Raw genomic sequence first — 23,905 nt, 5'->3', positions numbered from 1 at the left:
GCCAACTACGGGCCCACTACTAATCCCATTGCTATTCCCTCCTTCTGATGAAAGTACTCTGTTGTAACTGCAAAATAGTTATTTTTAAAGGTAAAACTTATAAAGTCCACAATGTAATCTGGTAAATTAAATCTGCTTAATTTAAATTTTCTATAATAAAATCCAAATGTATTGAAGGGTACATCGACTTCACATCTAAACTAACCAATCTGAAAGAATCTTTAATTTGGCCATATAATAGTCTTGAAATTAATTAATCAGTATTCTTAATACTGTATTTAGAATATGGTATACATTTTAAATAATCTTTAATATAATGTAATTTAATATAATTCATTATATTAAAGATTATTTAAAATGTATACCATATTCTAGTAGAACTAGTTCAGTATCCAAAAATATTTAAATATTACTGAATATTATAAATTAAGATGTTAAATACTTAAAAATTAAAAAGACATAAAACAAATTTCAACTCTGTTTATTATTCATATAACATCTTTCTGAAACCCAATATAAATGTTTCACACTAATATTTATACATATATTACACACAATTTAATATCCATCTATTAATGTCTGCTTATGAATGATTTAGTAATTGTTTTTCTTTCCTAGGAGTTTAAAATAGGAAATGAATTTCCTACATTATTTCAAAATTATCTGGATATTTAAATCAATGAATTCCATACAAAAATCTCATACTAATTTATTATAATAATATAATTATTATAGAGGTTAGGAATGCTTAAAATTTATATTCTAAAGCTAATATTTAGAAATATACAGTTTATATTTATGTCATGATAACAAATTCAATGAAAACATATAACATGAGTAACTAAACAACATATCTTTAATTAATAATAAATATAACTTGTATTTTTGAAAAATCTTTTGATTTTTCTGTTTATGGCTCTTTTAAACAGTTTAATCTCTTATTTGGTATCATTTATTCACAGAATTTGAATATAAATGAACAATTAACAATATAGACTAAATTATATTCATAAAATTCTTGGAATGATAAATTAAATTGAATTGACCAGATGATTTTTAAATGGAATAACTTGCTTGACGATTCATGAAGTATTGATGTACAGATACAGCCAAAGAAACTGCAAAAAATAAAAATATAATGTTATTATTGATGCAAAATCAAATTTAAACTTAATTTTATCAATTTGTTTTATAAATGTTTATTTGTAGAAATCAAGAGATTAATTTAAAAACTACATAAATATGATATACAATACACACAAACACATACACAAATGAGCAGTTATTTATTGTAACAATGTCACAATGCAGAGCTGCAATTTTTAATCATATTTTAAATTTATTTAATCTATATCTATATCTATATATATATATAAAAATGGACATGTTTGTACCTATACGTCACTCTGCAGCCAAAACTACACATCGCACATGAATGGTGTTTGTGTGTGGTAGTAGCCCCAAGTCTCCCATCATGCACTATGGTGGTTGTGTCTCGATAGCTATAAGGGTGTGAGAGATATGGGGTTTGAAAGTGGTTGACTTGAAAAATGTGTGATGTTTCAATGAGAATGTTCCAGTTTTTTCTAGAAAGTTCCAGAACCTAGAGGTGAAATTTGGTATACAGTTAGGGTACGTCATGAAAATGCACACTAAGAAGGGATTTTTCGAAATTTCCCCGCAGGGAGAGAGCATTAAGGCTTAACCGGAAGAAAGGCTTCTACTGTACTATTTTAGATGCGACTTTTTTGTTTTTAATTACGTTTAGTCTTCATTGAGTACTTAGGGGTATAAATTGATAACATTTCAGACATTATTATAAATATTTTTTATATTTCAATTTTTTAACCAAATGTTCGAACGGTTTTAAATTCGAAAAATTTCTTTTTGCATATTTTTAAATTTCTTTTTGCACATTGGTTCAATTATAAAACGATTGTAAACGTTTCAGAAAATTTATCAAATTAAAAACAGTTTGTCTGATTCTCAGCAATTCTCATCATTCTCAGCAGTAGGTGTTAAATAATAATTATTATGGTTGTTGAAATATTGAATGTAAATAGGGTTTGCTTGCAAAATCTGTGCAAGCGAAGCTGTGGGTAACAGCTAGTTTAAAATATTTGCTCACCACCTCAAATTGGCAGTGACTTACCCCTTGTACATCATACTTTTACTTTAACAATAGAGTTGTGACAATCATCATACTAACTGCTTTCAGGGGGAAAGTTTTGAATTGAAATAACATGACTTCTGGTGCAAACTGTAAGTTCATATATAATTTGAAAGTTAATTGGGGCCTCCTGCCTCTAAGATTTTCACATCTGATCTCAGCTTTCATTTATCTCTGTTCTCGAGATTAAGGAAAGACAGAGATGAATGGATGCCAGTAAGAATTTATAGGTCTACAATTTTTTCAAATTGCAGCCCAACAAGTTATCATAATTAAAGTACAGTACTCCTATTAAATACTATCTGGAGAGATATTTAGTCAACTAAATCTGGTATGGTAAAATTTTAGGACATGCAGAAGACATTTTCATAAAATAAAAATTAGTACCCACTAATAATATTAAACTTTTCGTGCTGCAAACAAGAAAGATCTTATTTTCACAAGACACATGGTATACAGAGACCCTAGTAATGTATACTGAACAAACCCCTTGCTCAATGTGATTCCCATTAAGTTGTAAAACCTAAAGACAGTATGATAGTGTGTTCAATGATTGACTGACTAATCATTTGTGATGCTTCTTACATGCAGAGTGATATTGTCTTTTGATACAGCAAATTTGCAACATATCCTTAATAAATCATACTATTTAAATGTCCCTACAACCAAAAAATCACATGAATTAATAAGATTCAAAGTGCCAAAAGCAACACAGTAGAGAATTTTGGTACAATTTTTTAAAATATTTCTTATTTATTTTTTTTTACAGAAGTGTCTTCTGCATGTCCTGAATGTTACCATACCAATTTGATTGTAATTAATCCGCTAAAATGCCCCTATTCAATGTTGAATAGGAGCATTTTAATTACAATCACATGTTGTGATGGCTTATGATAATAGGTTGAAAAGATTTGTTTAATAAACAATTTTTCTCAGCAAGCATTAAGTTGTGAAGTAAGATTGTTGTATCTCTCTGTTGAGTGCACTGTTTATGAACATTTTTATAGTTCCTTAAAATATTTGTTTTAAAATTAAAATGCAATGAAGCCCTTTTACAAAAATTTTTTAGTTTTTTTTTTCAGGTGTGTATTTTATTGTCTGTGGAACTTACACAGAAAAATAGTTTTCATCAATTGTGAACATTTTTATAATTCCTTAAAATGTTTGTTTTACAATTAAAATGTGGCAAATCCCTTTTACAAAAACATTTCAATAAATTTGCCTTTTTAAAAATCTACATTTGAATTTAATTCTAAGAAAAAATGTTCATATGTCCTTTACTAGAAAATTGCTCTTTAAAATACAGTAAACTACAGTAGAGTCTCGAAAACTCGGCACTCGATAACCCGGCAGTCCGGATAACTTGGCCACACCCTGGCAGGGCAAAAAAATCCTTAGTTAATTAATTTTCATTATAGACAGATTTATGCCTCAAAGTATTTTTCTGGGGTCTGTCTTATCAGTTAAATTACTGTACACAGTGTATTCATTAATTTTCATTTTCATGTAGTAAAGGCTCTATGCCTTCATAAAGGTCGTACTTTTCCTTTGTTTAAGGGTATTTGGGCAGTTTATTCTCTGTTGTATTCTCAAGTAAACAATACATACAAATACAGTACAGTATTTTCTGAGGAAACACTCATAATTATTTTTTTTAACCCCATTCCCAATAACCCGGCATTTTCACAAACTTGGCCACTCTTCGGTCCACATTAGGCCGAGTTTTTGAGACTCTATTGTATTCTTAGAATTTGAATTTAAGGCTGCAATACATGCTCAGATAAATTTTAAGATTTGGCTGTTTTTTACAGCTTATTTGAATATGTATATTGACAACCAATCCTTCAATCTGACTATTCCACAATTGAAGCAGTCATAAAAACTTTAATTTGAGGTTTGATGATTTGTTTTTATGATTGCATTTCTTTCAATGCAAAATAGTTTTAATAGTTAAATGCTAGAGGTATTATATAGCATGTTAACTGAAATAGTTGAATAAAAAAATTATATTAAAATTGGTGCAAATATAAATTTATTAAATGTTGCTAATAAGTAAGTTATAATTGTCTCTTCTTCAATTCATTAACTAATACTTGAAGTATTTTGTTTACACACATTCTATTATATTAGTATACAGTAATTGGTTTGTTTTATTTTACTGATTTTGAACCAAATTTTCAATTTTCCATACAGACAGTTTTTGTATATGGAGTTTTGAAGAACATATCTACTATATAAAACAGAAGTGGGTGTATCTATTTTAGTACAGTATTATCATATTGCATAATACTAAAGAAGATTTCAAGCTTCATTCATCCTATTGAATCATTTCATATAATAAATTGAATTTCTATCTATAAAATTACTGCAATTTCTTGCTTATAACCTGAATTAGCATATACCCCACAAAAAATTACTAAATACAAAAATGTATAATCTGCTCATATACTTTTATATCTTGGTAGTCGCCATTGAAAACACATCACTTAACTCATATACACTTTAGAAATTATCATCTCAAGTATTTCAGTTTTTCCTGTTTTGTTTTATTTCCACTAACAATTTAGATATAATTATATGTTACAAGAAATGGAAAAACAATGGAATATTTGAAACTATATCACTAAACTGACTTAAGTACTAAAAATATTAATTATATCTATTCAATCAAAACTAAAGTTCAAAACCACACACATACGTCAGTTTAAATTCAAAACGATATATATATATATTGAAAATAAACGTATGTACAGTTACAAAGTTCACAAAACAAACATTTACAAAACTTCAGATGTTAACAAAGTTCAACACATTTATCCACTACAACAGGTCCGTCAAAAGACACCTTGCAACGAACTAACTCTAAAGTCATTTACAGTCCAATGAGATGAGACAAGCTTCGGGACCAGCTTAGGCAAACTAAGACCAAACGTGAGTCCACTTTCTGAGTCCACGGTGAACTGAACTTTCCGCCACAACTCAATCCTTTTATAGGATTGAAGCAGAATTGGATTCCACCAATCAGAACTTAGCAGCTCTACAGGACGTCTGCTGATGGCGTGATGTTGCTCAACCAATGAGCGGTCGAGTCTTCAAAAGTGGTCTGATTGCCGTTTCTATGGCGACAACCGTCGTTAGTCGAACGATTGGAAAAGCGTGGGAAAACCGTGTGCCAAATGATTTTTATCCCGACAACTAGCTTTTTAAGCAAAAACTCTTTAAATCTAAATTGTATAAACATTCTCATTTCTTTTTTCTTTTTCTGGTGACTTTAATGTTTATACTGTATAACACTTAAAAATGAATGATTAAAGTGATATTTACACCAATTTTGTAATGTCAGAGTTTGGTGATATAACTAAGGTATAAACTAATATATTTCATGCACTACAAATATGCAAATTTTTTGTTACAAATTATAAAAGAAAAAATAATTTTACTACTAAAGCACTGTTTACAAGCAAAAAGTTACCATCAACAATAAAGTTAATAGTGCCATTTGTTGGCAGTTTTTCTGAAACCTGTTGATACACTATGTATTCTAGATACTGTATCTAAAATAAACTTTCAGTTACAAAATAGACTACTATATGATCAAGGTGATAAAAGTGAGTTAATCCAGACATGAGCCATGGCCCCAGAGCAGTAGGCTCATGTCTGGATTAACTCAGAATTCTTCAAGGGTGAGATAACCCAGAAATGTCAGGGTATAATCTTCTTTGGCTGGCTGAAGAAATTCAGTTAGCCACTTTGGCGCAAAAGTAGCCAAACCATTATGGGCATGATTAAAAGGCCCTCTAGTGTCTATACAGCAGTGTTGAAAAATGAAAAAGTTACAATTTATCAATTCATTGCCATTTCTTAAACAATTTTAAAAGTACGATATTTGCTTTAACTACAGATATTAGAAAAACTGATTTTAAAGATTTCTTGTTCTCAAGATTTAAGAGTGTTTGGAATCCTGTTTAGATAGTTAGGAAAGATTAAGTAAGTGAAATTTCTATTTTATTAAAGTTTTGAACCTATTACTTTTATTTATTTTCATTATAACTTTTTAACATTGTCATTTTGACTACACTTTATTATAACAAAATTTAATTTTAACAAGTGTATTTTCATGATTTCACAGTCTCATTACACTCATATTTTACTGTAATCATTTTATATTTTTAAATTTAAAATTAAAAAAAATCAAACTTTTTTATTTTTCAAAACACTCTTAAAATAATTAATAAATATAACTATTCTTAAAACTTTTATAATACAACAATAAACTTACTTATATATAGACAGGCAGCTACCCAACAATTATATGCAGCTTGTTTATAAAGGTTATCAGCATTTAGTAGTAACTCATTACGTGTAGTATGGTTTCTTTCATCAATAGCCAAATCTTCAACAAAAGCTACACTTTTACAATACAGAAATATTCCCATAAGCACCTGAAATTGTTAGACATATTATATTTAATATTATATACCTTTTGACATTTTCTTCTTTTTAATAAAGTACATTAAAAGTTTCTTTCAAATATTTTATCACTGCAAGATATATTTGTATTTTATTAGATTTGTAAGTTTTAGGTCATGTCAACACAAATAAAAATCTAGAAGGAACCAGGGTTGGATTTATTGGCTCCATTTCAATCAAAGAGCCCCCTTCACAGACAAAAAAAATAAAAATAAAAACAATTTAAAGTAAAAATTTAAGTAAAAAGTAAATTATACAAAATGTTTTTTGTACCTAGATAAAGTTTAAATAATTGGTTTGCAACTCTGTTGGATTTTAATAAAATATCAAATATCAATGTTTTAATTGACAATAAATAATAAATATGACTGTCTTCTATCACTTATGTTGGTAGTCAGTAAATCAAAATATACTTTGTCATTTGTCAATTATGCAAATAATGTGGAAACATTGGAATGGGAGTGCAAGTCTAGCTCCTCTAAAGCATGTTATCTTAGTACAGTTCTCACCATTTGACATTTGAGGTTATGTATAGTACAGTATAGTTAAATATTAAATAGTCATTTGTTTGGTGAAGTGTACTGTTCAGGTGCTATATTTCTTCATTGGTAAGTATCAGTAAGTTTCTTAAATACTAAATAAATATAAGTTAAATCACACTCCAAAAATATTTTGTTGGCACATGCATTTCTTCAAAACAAGCCGTAATAAAATTAACTGGACACCATTTATTTAAAGTAAGCAATAGTCATTAGTAAGCAGCATAAGCTATAAGCTTGCCTACTTGACAGTAACAACTAATCTAATATGATGACAGATTGTTTTTTAAGGTTTTTTTTAAAATTTCTTTTCAGATTAAAAAACTGTCTGGTAGAAAATATAAAAACAGAGCTGAAAAACAAAAAGTACAATTAAATAGAGGAAAAGAAAGAAGTAAATATGCCAAAATTTCAAATTTTTTTGTATTGGAAAATAAAAATGAGAATCTAAATGATATAGGTGCAATAATAAGTGAAAGAGAGAATAACTTAACTGAAGAGAAACAGTAAAAACAAAATGTATATAACAGTAATGAAGAATTACTAAAACTAAAACCACAACCAAAAACTTCTAAAATCAATGTTGATGTTGAGAAACAAATATACAAGACCTAGATAATGACCAGCTCTCTGAAGTCTGTGCTGTTTTGCAAGAAGAGAGTGATAAAGAGGTAGAAGAGGCTTCCAAAAATGCAGAGTTGCTTCCTAAATATGTTGATGTAAGTTTATGGCCTACACAGTTAAATGATAATTTTATTAATCATTATCTCTCACATGAAATGACTCATTTCCAAAATAAAGATCCAAAAAAACGTATATCCAGTTTCAATAAGAAATTATAAAAAACAAAACAGATCATTTTCAAACAAGTAAAACGGCAAAACCGTATTTGGGACAAGACTATATCTCAGAGATGGAATCACTTTGATGCTCAAGGCAGGTCTCGTTTTCATTCTCCTATCTTCTTTGATATTTCTGCTTTTGGGGGCGATCATTCAAACTTTGCTGGCCACGACGAGATCATCCACGATGCATCTTTGATGAAATTAACTTATTAACTTATCTAATTTCAAAATTTCTCCCTGTTGCGTGTCAGCCCATTGAAATGTACTCCTTCATACCTCTATGCTGGTAAGAACGGGTGGCAGTACAATTTTATAAATAAGACATAGTCTTGTCAATAAGTACTTTACGAAAAAAATTAAAAATGGTCTATTATTGGAAAGATCTCGGTTGTGCTATTCTACCAGTATGAAAAGTGTTTTTTATCTAGTCTGCAAACGTTTCTCTAAAATCCCTTCTCAATACACAACTGGATTCTCTGACTTGAAACATATAGAATCTTGTTTAGAAAGTAATGAAAATTCTAATGAACATAAGAAATCATTGTTAGTATGGTTAATATATAAAGAAAATAAATCTGTTGTTGACAGGCAGTTGCTGGAGCAACTAAGAAAAGATACAGAATATTACCCACAATGTCCTAAAATGTGTTATTGCAGTGATGAAATATTTAAGTGTATTTAAAGGTCATGAGGAAATATTTGGCTCTCTGCACAATGGTAATTTCATGGGAATTCCGGAATTACTAGCAGAGTTTGATCCATTCATATGAAAACATATCAAACAATGAGAACTGCAACCAAAGTTTTTCACTTTGTACTAATCAAAAACAGTTTATAAAATAATGAATAATAGAGATTATGGGAAAACAAGTAATAAGAATTATAGCTGAAATAAATAGTGATGACTCGACACTAGATTTGTCCCACAAAGACCAACTAGCTAATAGTATAATATTGTTTTGAGGGAAAAGTGTATGAAAAATGCATATCTTTCATCAAAATTAGTAGTCACAGTGGCTTATCTTCTTTAAATTCCTTATAAGAATTTCTAAAAAAAATGGACAGCAACTGGATAATTGTAAAGGACAGTCTTTTGACAATGCTGCAAATATGTCTGGCCAATACAATGTTGTGCAAGCACATCTCAAACAAGCAAATAAATGCACTGATTATGTGCCATGTGCTATGCATTCCCTAAATCTAGTTGGTGAAGAAGCAGTTAAAGTTTTCATGATAGAAACCATTTCAGAGTTAAAATATTATAATCTAAATATTTCATTTATTAAAACATTAATTAAATTTTAAAAGTACATTACTTTTTAAAAGTATTGTTCAATTTTAAGGATTTTTAATAAAAATGTTTAATGTGTTGTTTAGTTTGTTTACTTATTGAATCTATCAACCAATGAGGATGGAACCTTTCACTACACTAAAAATATATTTTCATATATTGTAAACCTAGTTAACTAAATATTGGCTATTCATGAATATTTTACATCCCTTCCTGTATGGTTTTTCAGAGAACATTTCATTTATCCATTAGCAGACAGCATTACCAACAACCTATTAGTTACTGTGACTAAGGAGATAAACAATTTGACATATCGTTTCTATTAAGTTAACAAAACTGAAATACGTGAGGATATAAAAATACTCAAAGTAAGGGTCAACTATGCAGACGCGAGCGAGCAGGAATATTTGGCAAGAAGAGGCGAGACACGATAAATATCAAACCCAGTCAGATATGTGCGAGAACCAGAAATTCGCTCTCACCAGTGAGATTTCTTGCTTCTCGCTCGTGCACACTTTTCCTTTGCAAGAACTATATCGCTCACAACCTCTCACTCGCTACTAAATTCGCATCTGCATAGTCACACCTTCATTTTTCATTTCTGAAAAACAGAAACAAAAATTTCTCTGTGTCTGCTAATAGACTGAAGCAAAAGCCTTCCAGCTATAAAAAAGATCTTGTCGTCAATATATTAAGTATAAAATGTACCAGAAATTTTAAAAATGTCGCATATTTAATTAGTCTATCATTTAATGAAGGATGGTTTCTAAACTAACATCAGCTAAAGATGAAGCTCAATCATCTATTAATTTCTGTATAATTTGTAATTCAATCAAAAGTGATATTACCAACTAAATTACTTAAGATTGTATTTCATTTGTAAATCATCATATTATGTTCTTAATCATTTCAAATGATTTTTAGGTTAAGTTCTTTAACTTTCTTATTGAAATTTGAAATGACTTACCAACATTATAATCCCCCAGATGCTTAAAACTGAACAACAAACAGATAATTTCGGTCCACATATTCTAAACAGAGCCATATTTTGTTGTATTTTGTGAAATGCAATAGATTACGAAAATTTTATTATAAAAGAGCCGATAAACACAGAAGCACCTGACTGTAAAGTGCCACCTGACGTATTTAATATATATTTTATGTAATTATATATATTTATTTTTAAATTGTTTTAATCTGTTATTTCTGTCAATTCTGTAATGCAATCAACTCTAATATATGTATTACGAAAATAAAAATAGTTAATTTTTTTATTTTTTGACTTTCGCCGCTATGGCTCATCTACGCCCGCAAAGGGGCGAACGGATGGTGAGGGACGTGGCTCGATATATCTGGAATTGATCGTCCATAAGAAATTCCTCGGATTTTCCTCCCGGATTTCATCTAGGTTTCCCTAAAGCAGCAGGTTAAGGCCTTTACCTATAAGCCATCCAGCCAGATATAATTTTCTGGCTGGATGGCAGAACCACTCGGACCATGTTAAAAAGAGAGAGAGAGAGAGATGAGAAATAACACTCCTACTCGAATCACTTATTATAAATCACAAGGATCCAGATTTGATTCAAAGTCGCTCAATCATTCCGTTAAGAATAAGAATTGGAAAAAAAAACTTAGAAATAATGTTTTCTAAACTTTGCTAACTGAAGTAAATAATATGTTACAGTGGGAATATATTAAAATTGAAGTAGGTTAGATATAGTAGAGATACAGTGGTACAGCACCTGGTTAACTGGAATCGGTAGAGGAAGAAAATTCGGACTTCTGGAGTTTCGAGTTATGGAGATTTGGCTAAAAATCAAGATTTTGTGCATTGGTTTATTGGTGATCCATAATAAATTATCCATGTGATATTTCTATGGGTCTTATTGAATTAGGCAAGTTTCCCTACATGTAGAGATCATTCAGTGTAGAATAATAATGGTATATAACCCAATGAATAAGATAGGATAGTTGGAAATTGAAAAGTCCTGAAAACATTTGAAGTTATAGCACGTAAATAAATTGAATGCTAGTCTTATTCATTTACATGTTATTTGATGTTCGAATATGCAACATATTGCGGCCGGATGGCTGAGCGGGCAAGCCTACCGGTCTGGGGGACCCGGGCTCGAATCCGAACGGGTCGAAAAATCCCCAGGAATTTTTCGGGTGGTGGTCCGTTCGGATATGTCGGGCCCCGTCCCTCACTACCCGGCAGCCCCATAGCCGAACCCATAATGGGCTTGCAAACAGAGGCCCTCTTAGTGCCCACAGGGCGGAAAGAGTTAGAAAAAAAGAATATGCAACATAAGCCCCTTGTTATCGTTGGATAGCAAAACACCAGTACAATATTAGCCTACTGAAAGCATTCAAGACCACAAATATTTGTGTAAAAATACATTTATCAAAGTTTCGAAGTTAATTCATCTGATGATTAGATCTTAGATTTTGTCTGTAATATTTAATGAAACTTGATTACGATTATAAAATTAAGTTTGAATACATTTTATCAGCATTTATTAATATGCCATAATTGATAAATCGTATTCTGAATGCCAGTGAGATTACCATAGCAATTTGCATTTGTTATTTCGAATGAACTAGAAATGAATCTTGATCATAGTTATCTACGTTTTATTAAATGAATATTTGAAAATTACTACAAGTTTTGGATGAGAATATTATGGTTATCACCATGAATTTCTATATTAGAGATTTAGAGATGCTACTTTATCGATGGACGCGTTGTTATCCTGTAGTCAATTCCATTGTAATCAAACTTCCTAGTCAATGTGATAACCAAATTCTGTAGACGGGTAAGCACGATGTGAGCATAATTCCCCACAGACGTGTAGCGCGGCGGTGGGGAATTATGCTCACAAAGTGATCAATCAGACTCCTCCCTTTTACCTCCTTGGAGGCCTCCACTTACTGTTCACATAGGAAGAAATTCCAACGAAAACTATTTATATAATTATTTTCGTTAAAATATAGATTATTTTATTTAATATTATATACCAAAATTGTTCTATTAATTATTTTATAACTAATATAAAAAAAAATCAAATAACGAATTTAAAAAAAGTGCACATATGTAATACACGAAAGGCGCCATCTATCGATAATATTTCATTGACCAAAGTAGAGGTGTAAGCACGAGAAGAGAAATAATCAAGAATTATAGTAATTACATCTTGTTATAATTATCATGGCTGTCAGAAGTAAATGACATTTGCTTAATTAAGTAAGCAGAATAAAATTATTTGCGTAGTAAGTTTTTGTTGAGTACAGTCGAAGGAGTGGTCTCACGCTTGTCAAAAATGGTCGATCGATTGGGTAAGCTTTTATTTATTAATCTTTAACTTGGTCTCACTTTCTATAATTCTCATGTAACTTAATTACAGTTCCTTACAAAAGACATGTCTTGCCTGTTAAAGTATTTCTAAGCACAGTACATGATTTACATTATGTTAGCTTTAGTTTTCTAGGAATTAAAATCATGTGTGTAATCCTGCACATGGTTGAATCTGTAAATATCTATCAAAACTACTGAAAATTACCATGCCAGATGAATTTATGGAAATTAATTCATTACATTTTTAAATAGACAAATAAATAAAGGTGTAAAAAGATTAATATTTAAATAAAATATAGATAGGTTTAAAAATTATCTTAAAAAAGGATGGGTGTTTTTATTTATTGTATAATTAATGTTCTTATTGTAAACATCCTTATTAAAGTGATTTGAATAAAGAAACATTATATATGCCATGTCTTAAGAATTCTTTGTTTACAAAAATATAATTTTACAATAAATTGAATTGTGTTTTCTCAATTATCATATATATTAAGACAAATATTTCTATTACAGTAGTAGATTTAATAAAATTTAACTTCTGTAATAATTTTTAAAATTTTATGTTTATTAGGCTTTTGTTTATATTATAATTATGATTACAAAACTGTTCTGTCTTTTAGCATTTGTTGTGCTGCCTGTTTGTATCAAATATCAACATTTATTCATCCTTTATTCTACAAGTATTTTATTATCTGTAGTGATATTGAAGTGTGATAATAAATTAAAACATTAAAATAACTTAAAATGAAATTTACTGTCTTACAGAGCATTTATATGTAACACTGGACAATATGAGTTTTACTTATACTTTTATTAGGTGTACTGTGTATGTGTGTATGTATGTATATATATATATATTTTAAGCTTATTGTTAAAATAATTTCCAAATTTGGCTATCACATCACATTCTTGGGAAATTCTCAATAATAATATATTTGTACATAAATAAGTTCTAAAAGGAATGCAAAATGTTGGCTGAATATTGTTGGACATTGATTTCATAAATCCAAAAGTGCTAAACATAAACAAAAATTGGCAAGAAAAACTATTTAAATCTTAATATACATTTGTATCTTTTTTATTAATAATACACAAGTTGGTTTTTTATTTTCTTATCCTGATGTGATAGAAATTATTTTCTTAGTGTAATCATGAGAAATAAGATAAAATGAAATTATGTACTGTACAAAAGATCAAGAAAAGTTAAGAAAGTTCAAATTTGTTGTTCACTATAATTAATGCTTACTTGTAATAGAAATGTCATTTGGTATGTGATTATTCTAGTTTGAATCTACAAATCTTGTAGCCCTAATGAAAAATTTGATACAACATTTTTATTAATATAGGAGATGAAATATTAATTTGTCATTATTATAATAATTAGTTGCTATTCCATAAAATAGTTTGCTATAAAATGTTTTTTCTTTTATTTGGTTATTATTTTTGTGAAATTACTTTACAGTCTGAAATATTCTTGCAATATATATTTATTTAAATAAGTTAGTACATTCTTTAAGGAAATATATCTGTTTAAAATAAATTTGGCACTTAGTCAAAAAATACTTTACCCTGTATAAAAAAAATTAATTACATTTAATAGTTCTAGAACACAATAGATATATTATTTTTGCAATCTATATGTTTATACAATTTTTCTTATTATAGTTTAATCAAATTACAAAAGTTGCAAATTGTCATCTAGTGACCAAAGAATTTAACACACAATAATATTATTAAATAATTTAATTTAAAAAAATTTACTTTGATACTTGAGATACTTTGTATAGTTAGTCATATGTACAGTACAAACTAGCTGTTACCCACGACTTCGTCCGCAGAGGTTTTGCAAGCAAATCCCATTTACATTCAATATTTCAATAACCATAGTAATTGTTAGGTCTATATAACACCTACCGCTGAAGAGAATTGCCGAGAATCAAACAAACCATTTTCAATTTGATCAATTTTCTGGAGCATTTACAATCATTCTATAATCAAACCAATATGCAATAACAAATTCGAATTTAAAACGGTTCAAACATTTTTAAAATTGAAATAGATAAAAATATTTATAACAATGTCTGAAATGTTATCAATTTAATACACCTAAGTACTCAATGAAGACTGAATGTAGTTGAAAACAAAAAATTGCATCTAAAATAGTACAGTAGAAGCCGTTCTTTCGGTTAAGCCTTAACGCTCTCCCTCACCCCCCCGCTGGAGAATTTCTAAAAATTCCTACTTAGTGTGTATTGCCATGACTTACCCTACTAAAATGCACATAAAAACAAAAAATCGCATCTAAAATAGTACAGTAGAAGCCGTTCTTCCGGTTAAGCCTTAATGCTCTCCCTCATCCCCGTGGGAGAATTTCTAAAAATCCCTTCTTAGTGTGCGTTTCCATGACGTACCCTAACTGTCTACCAAATTTCACCCCTTTAGGTTAAGCGGTCTGCTCTGGGTGATGATGAATCAGTGAGTGAGTGAGTCAGTTAGTCAGTCAGTCAGGACAAGCAATTTTATATACAGTAATACCCTGACTTACGCTATCCCGACTTACGCGAACCTGGAGTTACGCGATTTTCAAATCTTGTCGATTCGTCTTTTGTTTGAACGCCACGCAACTCTCGATTACTCACTCCCCCCACACTATTGTTCGGCTTACATGTTCGGACATATCGCGCGGAATCGACACATAGCTACAATTTATTTTGTTATTTATTTCTGTATTTGTTATATCTACGGAGACTCGAGAGACTCTATGTGGTGATTTCTTGTAACCGTGAACGAATCAAAAGACGAAATAAGATTAATGAGAACATTTATTAGCTTACATACATCCAACTTGGATTTTACACAAATTGCGAAATTATACCCCGACTTACGCGAATTTGATTTACGCGGTTATCGCTCGGTCCCACCTATCGCATAAGTTCGGGGTATTACTGTATTTAGATTTACATTATTTACATAATTTTAGTAAGATAGGGTATGGCAGTCCTTTCTTCAGTTCTATTTTACAAAACAACAACACTAAACAAAAAAATAACACATAAAGCAGTTGAGAATAGTATAATTTTAGGAATTGAAACTAATTTGAAAATATACATATGTTAAACACACTTTGTAGTAATATAGTAGCAAAATCTACTGAAAATAATTGGACAGAATTTCTGTAATCTTTTGAAAACACTAAAAAAAATTCTTTTGTACAACTAATGCTTCTATTTAATTTGGAAAATACATAATAATTGGCAGATTTTTCATGAAAAAAATTAATTTTTTGAACTTTTTGAGAATGTAAACGTTGTATTAACTTAGCATATACTGAAAGCATGCTAAATTGTTATTTTTAATATCAGAGATATTAAGTTCTATTAGTCAACAATTTTATCAATTACTATTTTTTAATTATTTATTTATTATAATGATCACTCAAAAAAATAATAATAAATATAGAGATTAATTTTGCGTTGATTGTTAAATGATTATTTTTAAAGTTGATGAAAAGTTGATAAAATTGATGAAATAATATCTGAAGTTAGAAATAGCATTGATCACTTTGTAGTTTCTAGCAATCTTTACTAATTGAACTTTTATGTTTATGGATAAAATTTTGCATGCAGCACAAATTTTTTTATTACAAATTACTGTGATGTACTATAGAACTGCTATCCAAAAGTCAAAAGTACCATTTAATTGAATTAATCAATGCATCATTAACAGTAGGTGACCTTTCAGTTTACTAACTATTTAATGTAATACTAATTTTTAGAGTGAATATGAATGATTTTCTTGTACCATATTGATTTAACTAAATAAAGAATATTAAGCTAAATGTCAAATTTTATTAATTGAATGCAGTTTACTAATTTTATTAATATATGTATTATAGTATTATAAAATAATAATTTATAATAATATACTAAGTATTATAAAATAATAATTTGCCAAAACTGTTGATTATTTATATATTAAATTTTCTAGCATAAAATTTCTATCGTGATATTTTCCTATTTCAGTTTGATATAGTCATAGCTGGTTAACATTAGGCAAAATAAGCATGTGTTTAGAGCAGGTGTGCCAAACTCATTTAAACAATAGGCCATTAATGTGACTGAGTAAGATTCACACAGGCCACATTACATTTACAAATTTTCTTAAAATTATAATTTGGAGTGAGAATGCAGGAGATAGGGCAATTAAAACACATTATGTAGTTCAATGAATTCAACTCAAGAATATAATAATTGCTATAGTATTGCTTTTATTCAAACGTTTATTTTATTTAATGTACATATTTATAATACTAAAATTAATTGTTTTCACTGGAAACTTGCCAGCACTATCTTCCTCCTCCTAGTTTTCCAATATCAGGATTCAAAGACTGAAAACAATCTTCATTATTGCAGATAGATGTTTATCAGTTAATTTTGATCTTTGATTATTTAATTTCAAAGCATCATGGTCACAGGCCACGAAAAGTCACATCAGGGCTGCCAGTTTGACACCTCTGGTTCAGAGCATCAAAAAAAGGGAAAAGGCAGCATCACAAAAATTTTTTATTAACAATTCTACCATGGACCATATAGTGATCATGCAAATGATCTAGCAGAACCAGGGACCCTACAGTAGATGAAAAAATTAAACTATTTTTTGGTATTTAATTTAAAAAATAAAATTTTCTTTTATTACTGTTTGTATTCTGGATTACATATACAGTATATGGAGGGCACAAATCTTTTAAGTGTTTAAGGCCTCTAAAAGTCTTTATCCAGCCCTGGAAATAGCATAAATTAGTTCATATACTAGTTTATTCCATGTTTTCTAATATGTTAACTCTTTTGGTTGTCATAATTTGTATCCTTTCTTCTCTCTCAAATACAATTTTTGAAAATAGTGTGTTAAAAAGATATTTGGTTTGGCTACTTCATTTATATACAGTGAAGTGTCAGAAATCCAGACTAATTGAACCAAATTCTATCTGAATATATCTCAAAAACTGAGTTATTGTAAATATACCATTCACCAAACCAACGTATTCGAATTATATAATCAATTTGAACTTTTGAAAAAACATTCTATTTTACTAGCCATGTGTTTGATATTGTTGATACCTGAAGATGTTTATTTCATATAGATGAAAATGTTCATAAGAATTTTTATTTTTTCGTGTCATGAACTGGTCTATCTGAATTTTCAAATGAACTGTACAGTACATGTAAATTAACAATTTTATGTACTGTAAACACCAAATACCCTGTAATTTAAGTTTAGGGTGTTCTAAGTTCAAATCAGTATTTCACAAGGAATGTAGGAATACTTATAAAAATTCAAAATATAATTTACAGAATCACTATGTTTAAACAAAAAATACACTAGCCATACTTTCAAAATTAAAAAATTACAAGTTCTAAATGATTGTTAGAACGTCAAAAGAGTTGCCATTGAAAGATTTAATATCTATTTTTTGATAGTTGAATCTGGATTTTTCACATCTAGATGTTTGACACTACTGTATTTACAAATTTTTGCACAGATTATAACTGTTTCATACATTTGAAATACTTCAAGATTTATAAAATAGGAACATTTTAATTTAACATTTATAGCTTCTATGTATAATCTTAATATGAAAGTTTTGTTTTATTCCATATGGAATAACAACAAAACTCTGCATTTAAGTTATAACTTAAGTAGCTATGTTCAATCAAAAGAGTGTATACAGATATAGAATTAATGATGATTGGAGAAAATGACAGAAATATCTGATTATGTCATAAAAAGTAGCAAACTTATGGCTAACATAAGGAAGAAATTAAGATGCACATAAAAAGGAAGAAATTAGAAAATGAAGTTATTACAATCTGTTTGAACCCATTAATACTATTTATGCTATGATCACAGGTTTTCTTGACACAAGATTACTGAATCAGACAAAAAAACTGGCACACATAAACTGGAACTATATAGTAAACAAACAAATTCATACCTAAATGCTAATTCCAGCAGTAAACAAACAAGTAAACATTAATGTTCAAATGTTCTAATTTTTAAACATTTAAACGCTTTAGAATACAAAGATTGTTACGTATTAAAACAGATAAATAAATTATTTTTAACTAAAGCTATAAAAAATTCATTAATAAAATAATATATAGTGTTGTAAAAGTTAGTCCAATGTTTTAATGTACAGGGTGTCCACAAAGTCTGGGTACATAAGGATTAACACATACTTTTAATACTTTTACACTGATATTCGATAAGGAAAGTTGTTTCTTTTACATTGCCTAAAGTTAAATGCATAATTACACATCAAAAATTATCGTTATGCTTTGTGGCATTATAAATAATAATTCCATGATTATGGAACTGTTTGAACATTAAAGTTTATTTGTTCGTTTACTGCTGGAATTAGCATTTAGGTGTGAATTTGTTTGTTTAAAATTACAGAAATTGTATTTTTTCAAAAGCAACATCAAATTGGCCATCTTAAAATTATTTACTATTTATTGTCTTGTTAGAAATAAAAAAGATGCAATAGAGATTTAAAACAAGGATTTTAAAAATTCCTTTAAAATATAAAGGTTATTATTCAAAACATTACTAAATAGGATAGGCTTGCTTTTTTTTTTTTTTTTAGATCTAGAATCAAAGAATATCTAACAGATTTGAAAAAGGATAGAATTAATATTGTCTTAACAGAGGATACTCTGAACAAGAATATCAAGATTAAATGGAATGAAACTTTATTGATAGAAAAACAGTTTTAAATCAGAACTGGTGAGGAATTTAATTTTCTTTTGTGATATCAAAAGACCTAATACTAAACACGAAAAAAAGATTTATTGCTGAATCTTTGGATTTGAGATCTTATGTAACCAGAACAAATCCAAAAAAGTGGATGAACCATAAACTACATCTGTTAATGTACTAATGAAAAATTTATTTTTCTGATATTAACTATGGTATAAAGCTGGGGTCACACTTACAGAAAAACATCACTGGAAACCAAATCCAGAAAAATTTTGTTTTTCACGCATAAAATTTCTGGAAAATCAAATCGAGAGATGCTCAGTGGAAATTTTTTGTGGTCTTGTAAAATGCAGACGTTGACCAATCATATCCCTGGGAGTGATGATGTGTTTACAATGTCACTGACATTTCTGCTGTGCTGCCTGAGGCTGAAAACAAGAAACTATGTGAGCTGCCCAGTTGCCATTTCGACACCTCTATTGATTGTTGCGTTGATGCTTCAAAATCATGGAAGCTCAGAAAGAAAAGAAGTCAAGCGAGAACCATGAAAAAATCTGTGTTTAGCTTGAATTGGTGAGATCTGGAATGAATGTAGATGTAGCGCTGTTAGTAATGTGAACTGACACTAGATGGCAAAGAAGTTTATTTTTTTCATTCCATTTTTCTTTTTTTTATGTGCAAAACATTGAATTCACACAGAATTGAAAATTTCCATTACAGTTCAGTGAGCTTTTTATTTTTCTGTAAGTGTGACCTCAGCTTAACTGAAGAATACTGTTATTTTAATTCCAGAAAATTGATAAATCAAGACTTTTAAGTGTTTTTTTAAAATGTTTTAAACTTTGAAGAATCAAATGTTTGCTCTGATATTTTATAATTAATACATTGTAAATAGAAAATTAAATTATAAATTGTAATTAGTCTGTATTATGATCATTAGGCCTCAGATTTTAGGGAAACATTATATTTTTTTTCTATGAGTGATTGAACGCCTGGCTTCACAGAGACATGTTTCAGGTAATGTGGAGTATAAATGAAAGGTTTTTATAGGTTTTATAAATTCATACTTTGGCCAAAATTTTGAAATAGGTCTTTTTTAAACCAAAATATGGTATGTCATTTTTTGTAATTTTTTGGGGATTTTGTAGCCTTTTCCCATCAAATTTTGAAATTGTCAAGTTTTTTTTTTTTTTTTTTAATTTTGTCTAATGTTGTGATATCACATTACTAGGGGTTGGCTTGACCCTAGGAAGAGCTTAAAACAATAAAGTTTTGATACAGGTGTGACAATGCCGAAGGGCCTCCCTATACTTTGGCACCACGGGACTGAAGGGTCGACATCGCGTTGGCAAAGATCTCAATGACAAGGTTCATCAGGACTGACACCACTGTGTCTTTACAGACAGACACAGAAACCATTATGTTCTCGTGTGAACGATCGTGTATGTGAGTGAACGGATTCAGGATGGAGGGAAAGACAACACACCGGAAGTGACTTACTCAGAGACGAGCTAACGTAACAACTATTTAATGGATAATGATAGGCCATACAGGACATACAACATTTCAATCTTAACGATACTTGTTTAGATACATTGGTTCCAGGGATATTAGTTATATAAACTGGACATTAAAGTGGACATAAAAATTTGGTTAAAGTTCCGTGTTTCTCGAGAGAGAGTTTACAGAAGTTGCGCGTGGTGATAAATACCTTGAGTTTTTAGTGATTTGCTAGTAGGTCTTGAGGCTCTTGACGACAAAGTTAGTCCAGTTAGGCAATTGGTTCGACGTTAATCCAGATAATAGGCACTTAATAAATCTGATGGATGACAAAGTTAATCCAGTGAAAAGCACAACGCACACGGAAAAAGATATGGAGCTTGAGACTGATCTCTTCTAGGACGGGGTGACGATTGCCCTAACTTTGCTGTTCTGTTCTATATGTTGTACTGTTGAAATCGAAATATTAGGGTGATGTCAAGAGGTGATGAGAAAGTGTTGTTGTCAGGCCTGAGAACTTAACAGATGTTTTGCTCTCAGGTACGAAAGTTGACGTTGACAGTTATGTATCAAGTTTATAGTTACGATGTGACGTTATGAATAAATGATATAAACATACTGAAAGTCTGGATTTGGATCCTCTCACAGGTTTTTGAAAGGAAAACCTATAAGGATGGAACTTTCACATCTACCTTCAGTAAATGCTAATTTTTTTTAATTTTATGTTCCTTCAATTATATACACCCACTAGTGGCCAAGTGGATAAAACCACTGAACATTGGTAGTTGGTTGTGGGTTTGTGCACGTGGCTTAGATGTTAGTAACATCTAAATAGGTCCAGATTTCCATAAAAGACCTTCTAAGAATTATTCCCTTCTTGATATATTGCGTTGCTGTAATCAAATAAAATCAAACTAATTAATTATATACTTTAAGACAGATAACCCAACTAAGTGAGAAGGATAACTACACAACTTTTTAGAAAAGTGAATCTTAAATCTCTGTTTGGAAGATTGCTGGATGCAATTATATGTTTGGAAACTGTGGAGATCAACTGTGCCATGCTCCCCTAGATTGTAGCTGATATTCAGGTAGAGCTATGTCAAGTCAATGGTCCAGTAGCACAGATCATTTCTAGAGAACTTAAAAAAAGAGTTCTTTCAATGAACAAGGCATTTAAAACAATGAAGAAAATTAAAGCCATTTTTAATAGAGAAATAGCTACATTTGAAGAGGACAAATTCAAGCTCTCAAGCTGTGACATCCTTTGAAGTATTCACCCTGATGCAGGGCCAGCCTTCTCTATAAAGGGGCCCGGGTGCAAGAAACTATTTGGGCCCTAAATTTTTTGTAAAGTAAAAAAAAATTACAAACATGAACATATATTACTAATGCATTTTTTATTTAAAGTGTGATTTTGTTTTGGCTAATACATTAACTATTTCAGAAAAATTACAATTTTTTGCAATTTTTTTCATGCTTAATATAGCAAGTGCATTTAAGCATTCTGCACACATGTTGGACCGAAGATAATTCTTTATTAATTTTAATAAAGAATTATCTTCGGTCCAGCATGTGTTATTTACTATAGCAAGTGCTGAAAGAGCGCTCAGCACTTGCTATAGTAACTGGCAATGTGAAGAAAAGTTTAACACAGTTAATACATTTAGAAATAACTCATTATAATTATTATTTAGTATGTATTGCAATATGTCTTGTGCGTTATTTACATCCCTTTCATTCAAAATCAAATCCCGTAGCAAACCAATTTCCTGGATTAGGTTTTCATCTACATCTTTGTTATAAAACTTTACAAAGTTTTTGGAACATTTTTCTAATTCATGTTTTTCCAAGGTCAGTCTATCTCGTAATATTGGGTGCACCCAAAATTCTCTTTGTGTCTGCCATCGTCTTTTATAGCGATGATGGAGGAGCACACACAATCAATTACTTTCACGTCCATTTCGAAACTGAGCCAGTGCTAACGCCGAACTAACGCTCGTCGAACGCCGAGCTAACGCGCGTTAGCTCGGCGTTAAACGTGCATTTAAAAACGCCTAGTGTGTACACAGCCTAAGACATTTAGAAAATGTGACCTAAAAAACCAACTGTGTTTAAAAATAACTGTTATGATGTCACTGGTCGTCCTGTGGTACTTACCGAAGTAACCGTATGTGACACTAAAATTTTAAATTATTAAAAGTGTATTGTGACCAAAAATAAAAGGCTGAGAATCACTGCCCTAGGACATTAATAGAGGTTTTATAGCTTTAATATCCTAATTTAGTAAAGTAGAGGTGCATAGATACAGGTACATTTTAATTTGTGAATTTGTAAACCACAAATGATAGAAAACAGAGGAAAATTGATTATCATTTGGAAATCATGCAAGCCACTAAAGACATACTTGTTGAAGTTTAGCATTCTGCAGTATTGATTCTATATGTAATAGTACTTTTAAAGTCAAACTGCTTATAGAATATAAAAGTGTTATTTTATTGTTTTTAACTGGAAAATTATAGCATACTAACACTGACAATAATTTAAAATCATCCTTTATATTGAAATAATTTAAATTCTATAATTTAACTACTTTTTCAACATTAAATTTGTGAAGAAATAAAATTAGAAATTAAAAAGTAAATTTAAATAATAAGCAGAAATATTTTATGTATATGATACCATCTTTACATTTAAAGTTTAATTTTACAATGTTTAAATCTGGTATAAATAAACTTTATTTATATTTTATAATTTAAATAAATATTTGCATAAAAGCAAAATTTTTAATGGTTAATAAATACATAAAAATAGAATGCATTCCTACAAAATATTTTTATATGCATTTTATTATTTTCTAATAAAATATCTGATAGTGAAATAATATGAAAAAATATTTTTTAATAAATGAAAGTCATTTTTAAAATATTAATAAATGAAACATAGTTACAGATGTTTAAAAAATTTATATATATA

At 29.4% G+C, this 23,905-nt stretch overlaps 2 protein-coding genes and 1 pseudogene across 2 annotated transcripts in view; 2 read left to right on the top strand and 1 right to left on the bottom strand.

Annotated features, from left to right (window-relative positions):
• Positions 1-465: 465 nt before the first annotated feature.
• On the bottom strand, positions 466-10,446 carry LOC111622830 (ribonuclease kappa-B-like). The gene is made up of 3 exons (XM_023365252.1): positions 10,283-10,446; positions 6,450-6,612; positions 466-1,118 (listed from the first exon to the last, which is right to left on the bottom strand). The coding sequence occupies exons 1-3, from the start codon at positions 10,358-10,360 to the stop codon at positions 1,057-1,059; spliced, it is 303 nt and encodes a 100-aa protein (XP_023221020.1). The 5' UTR covers positions 10,361-10,446; the 3' UTR covers positions 466-1,056.
• Positions 7,587-9,512, top strand: LOC111622829 (annotated as a pseudogene).
• Positions 10,447-12,438: 1,992 nt separating the features above from the next.
• LOC111622828 (pleckstrin homology domain-containing family F member 2-like) overlaps positions 12,439-23,905 on the top strand; it is a 53,359-nt gene continuing 41,892 nt past the window's right edge. Inside the window, exon 1 of the mRNA XM_023365250.1 lies at positions 12,439-12,651. Within this exon, the coding sequence (XP_023221018.1) occupies positions 12,636-12,651 (16 nt within the window). The 5' untranslated portion in view covers positions 12,439-12,635. The remainder of the gene's footprint in view (positions 12,652-23,905) is intronic.

The sequence above is a fragment of the Centruroides sculpturatus genome, unplaced genomic scaffold (genome assembly GCF_000671375.1).
Source record: "Centruroides sculpturatus isolate CEXI.00-Female unplaced genomic scaffold, Cexi_2.0 scaffold332, whole genome shotgun sequence".
Classification (NCBI taxonomy): domain Eukaryota; kingdom Metazoa; phylum Arthropoda; class Arachnida; order Scorpiones; family Buthidae; genus Centruroides; species Centruroides sculpturatus.
This window is presented reverse-complemented; position numbering and strand designations above follow the sequence as displayed.

Excerpts from the sequence above, each read along its gene's own strand:
- LOC111622830 (XM_023365252.1), bottom strand. The coding sequence starts at position 10,360 with ATGGCTCTGTTTAGAATATGTGGACCGAAATTATCTGTTTGTTGTTCA. Across the intron at positions 6,613-10,282 it reads TCTGGGGGATTATAATGTTG|GTGCTTATGGGAATATTTCT; the intron begins GTAAGTCATTTC and ends TAACAATTTCAG. Across the intron at positions 1,119-6,449 it reads AGCTGCCTGTCTATATATAA|TTTCTTTGGCTGTATCTGTA; the intron begins GTAAGTTTATTG and ends TATTTTTTGCAG.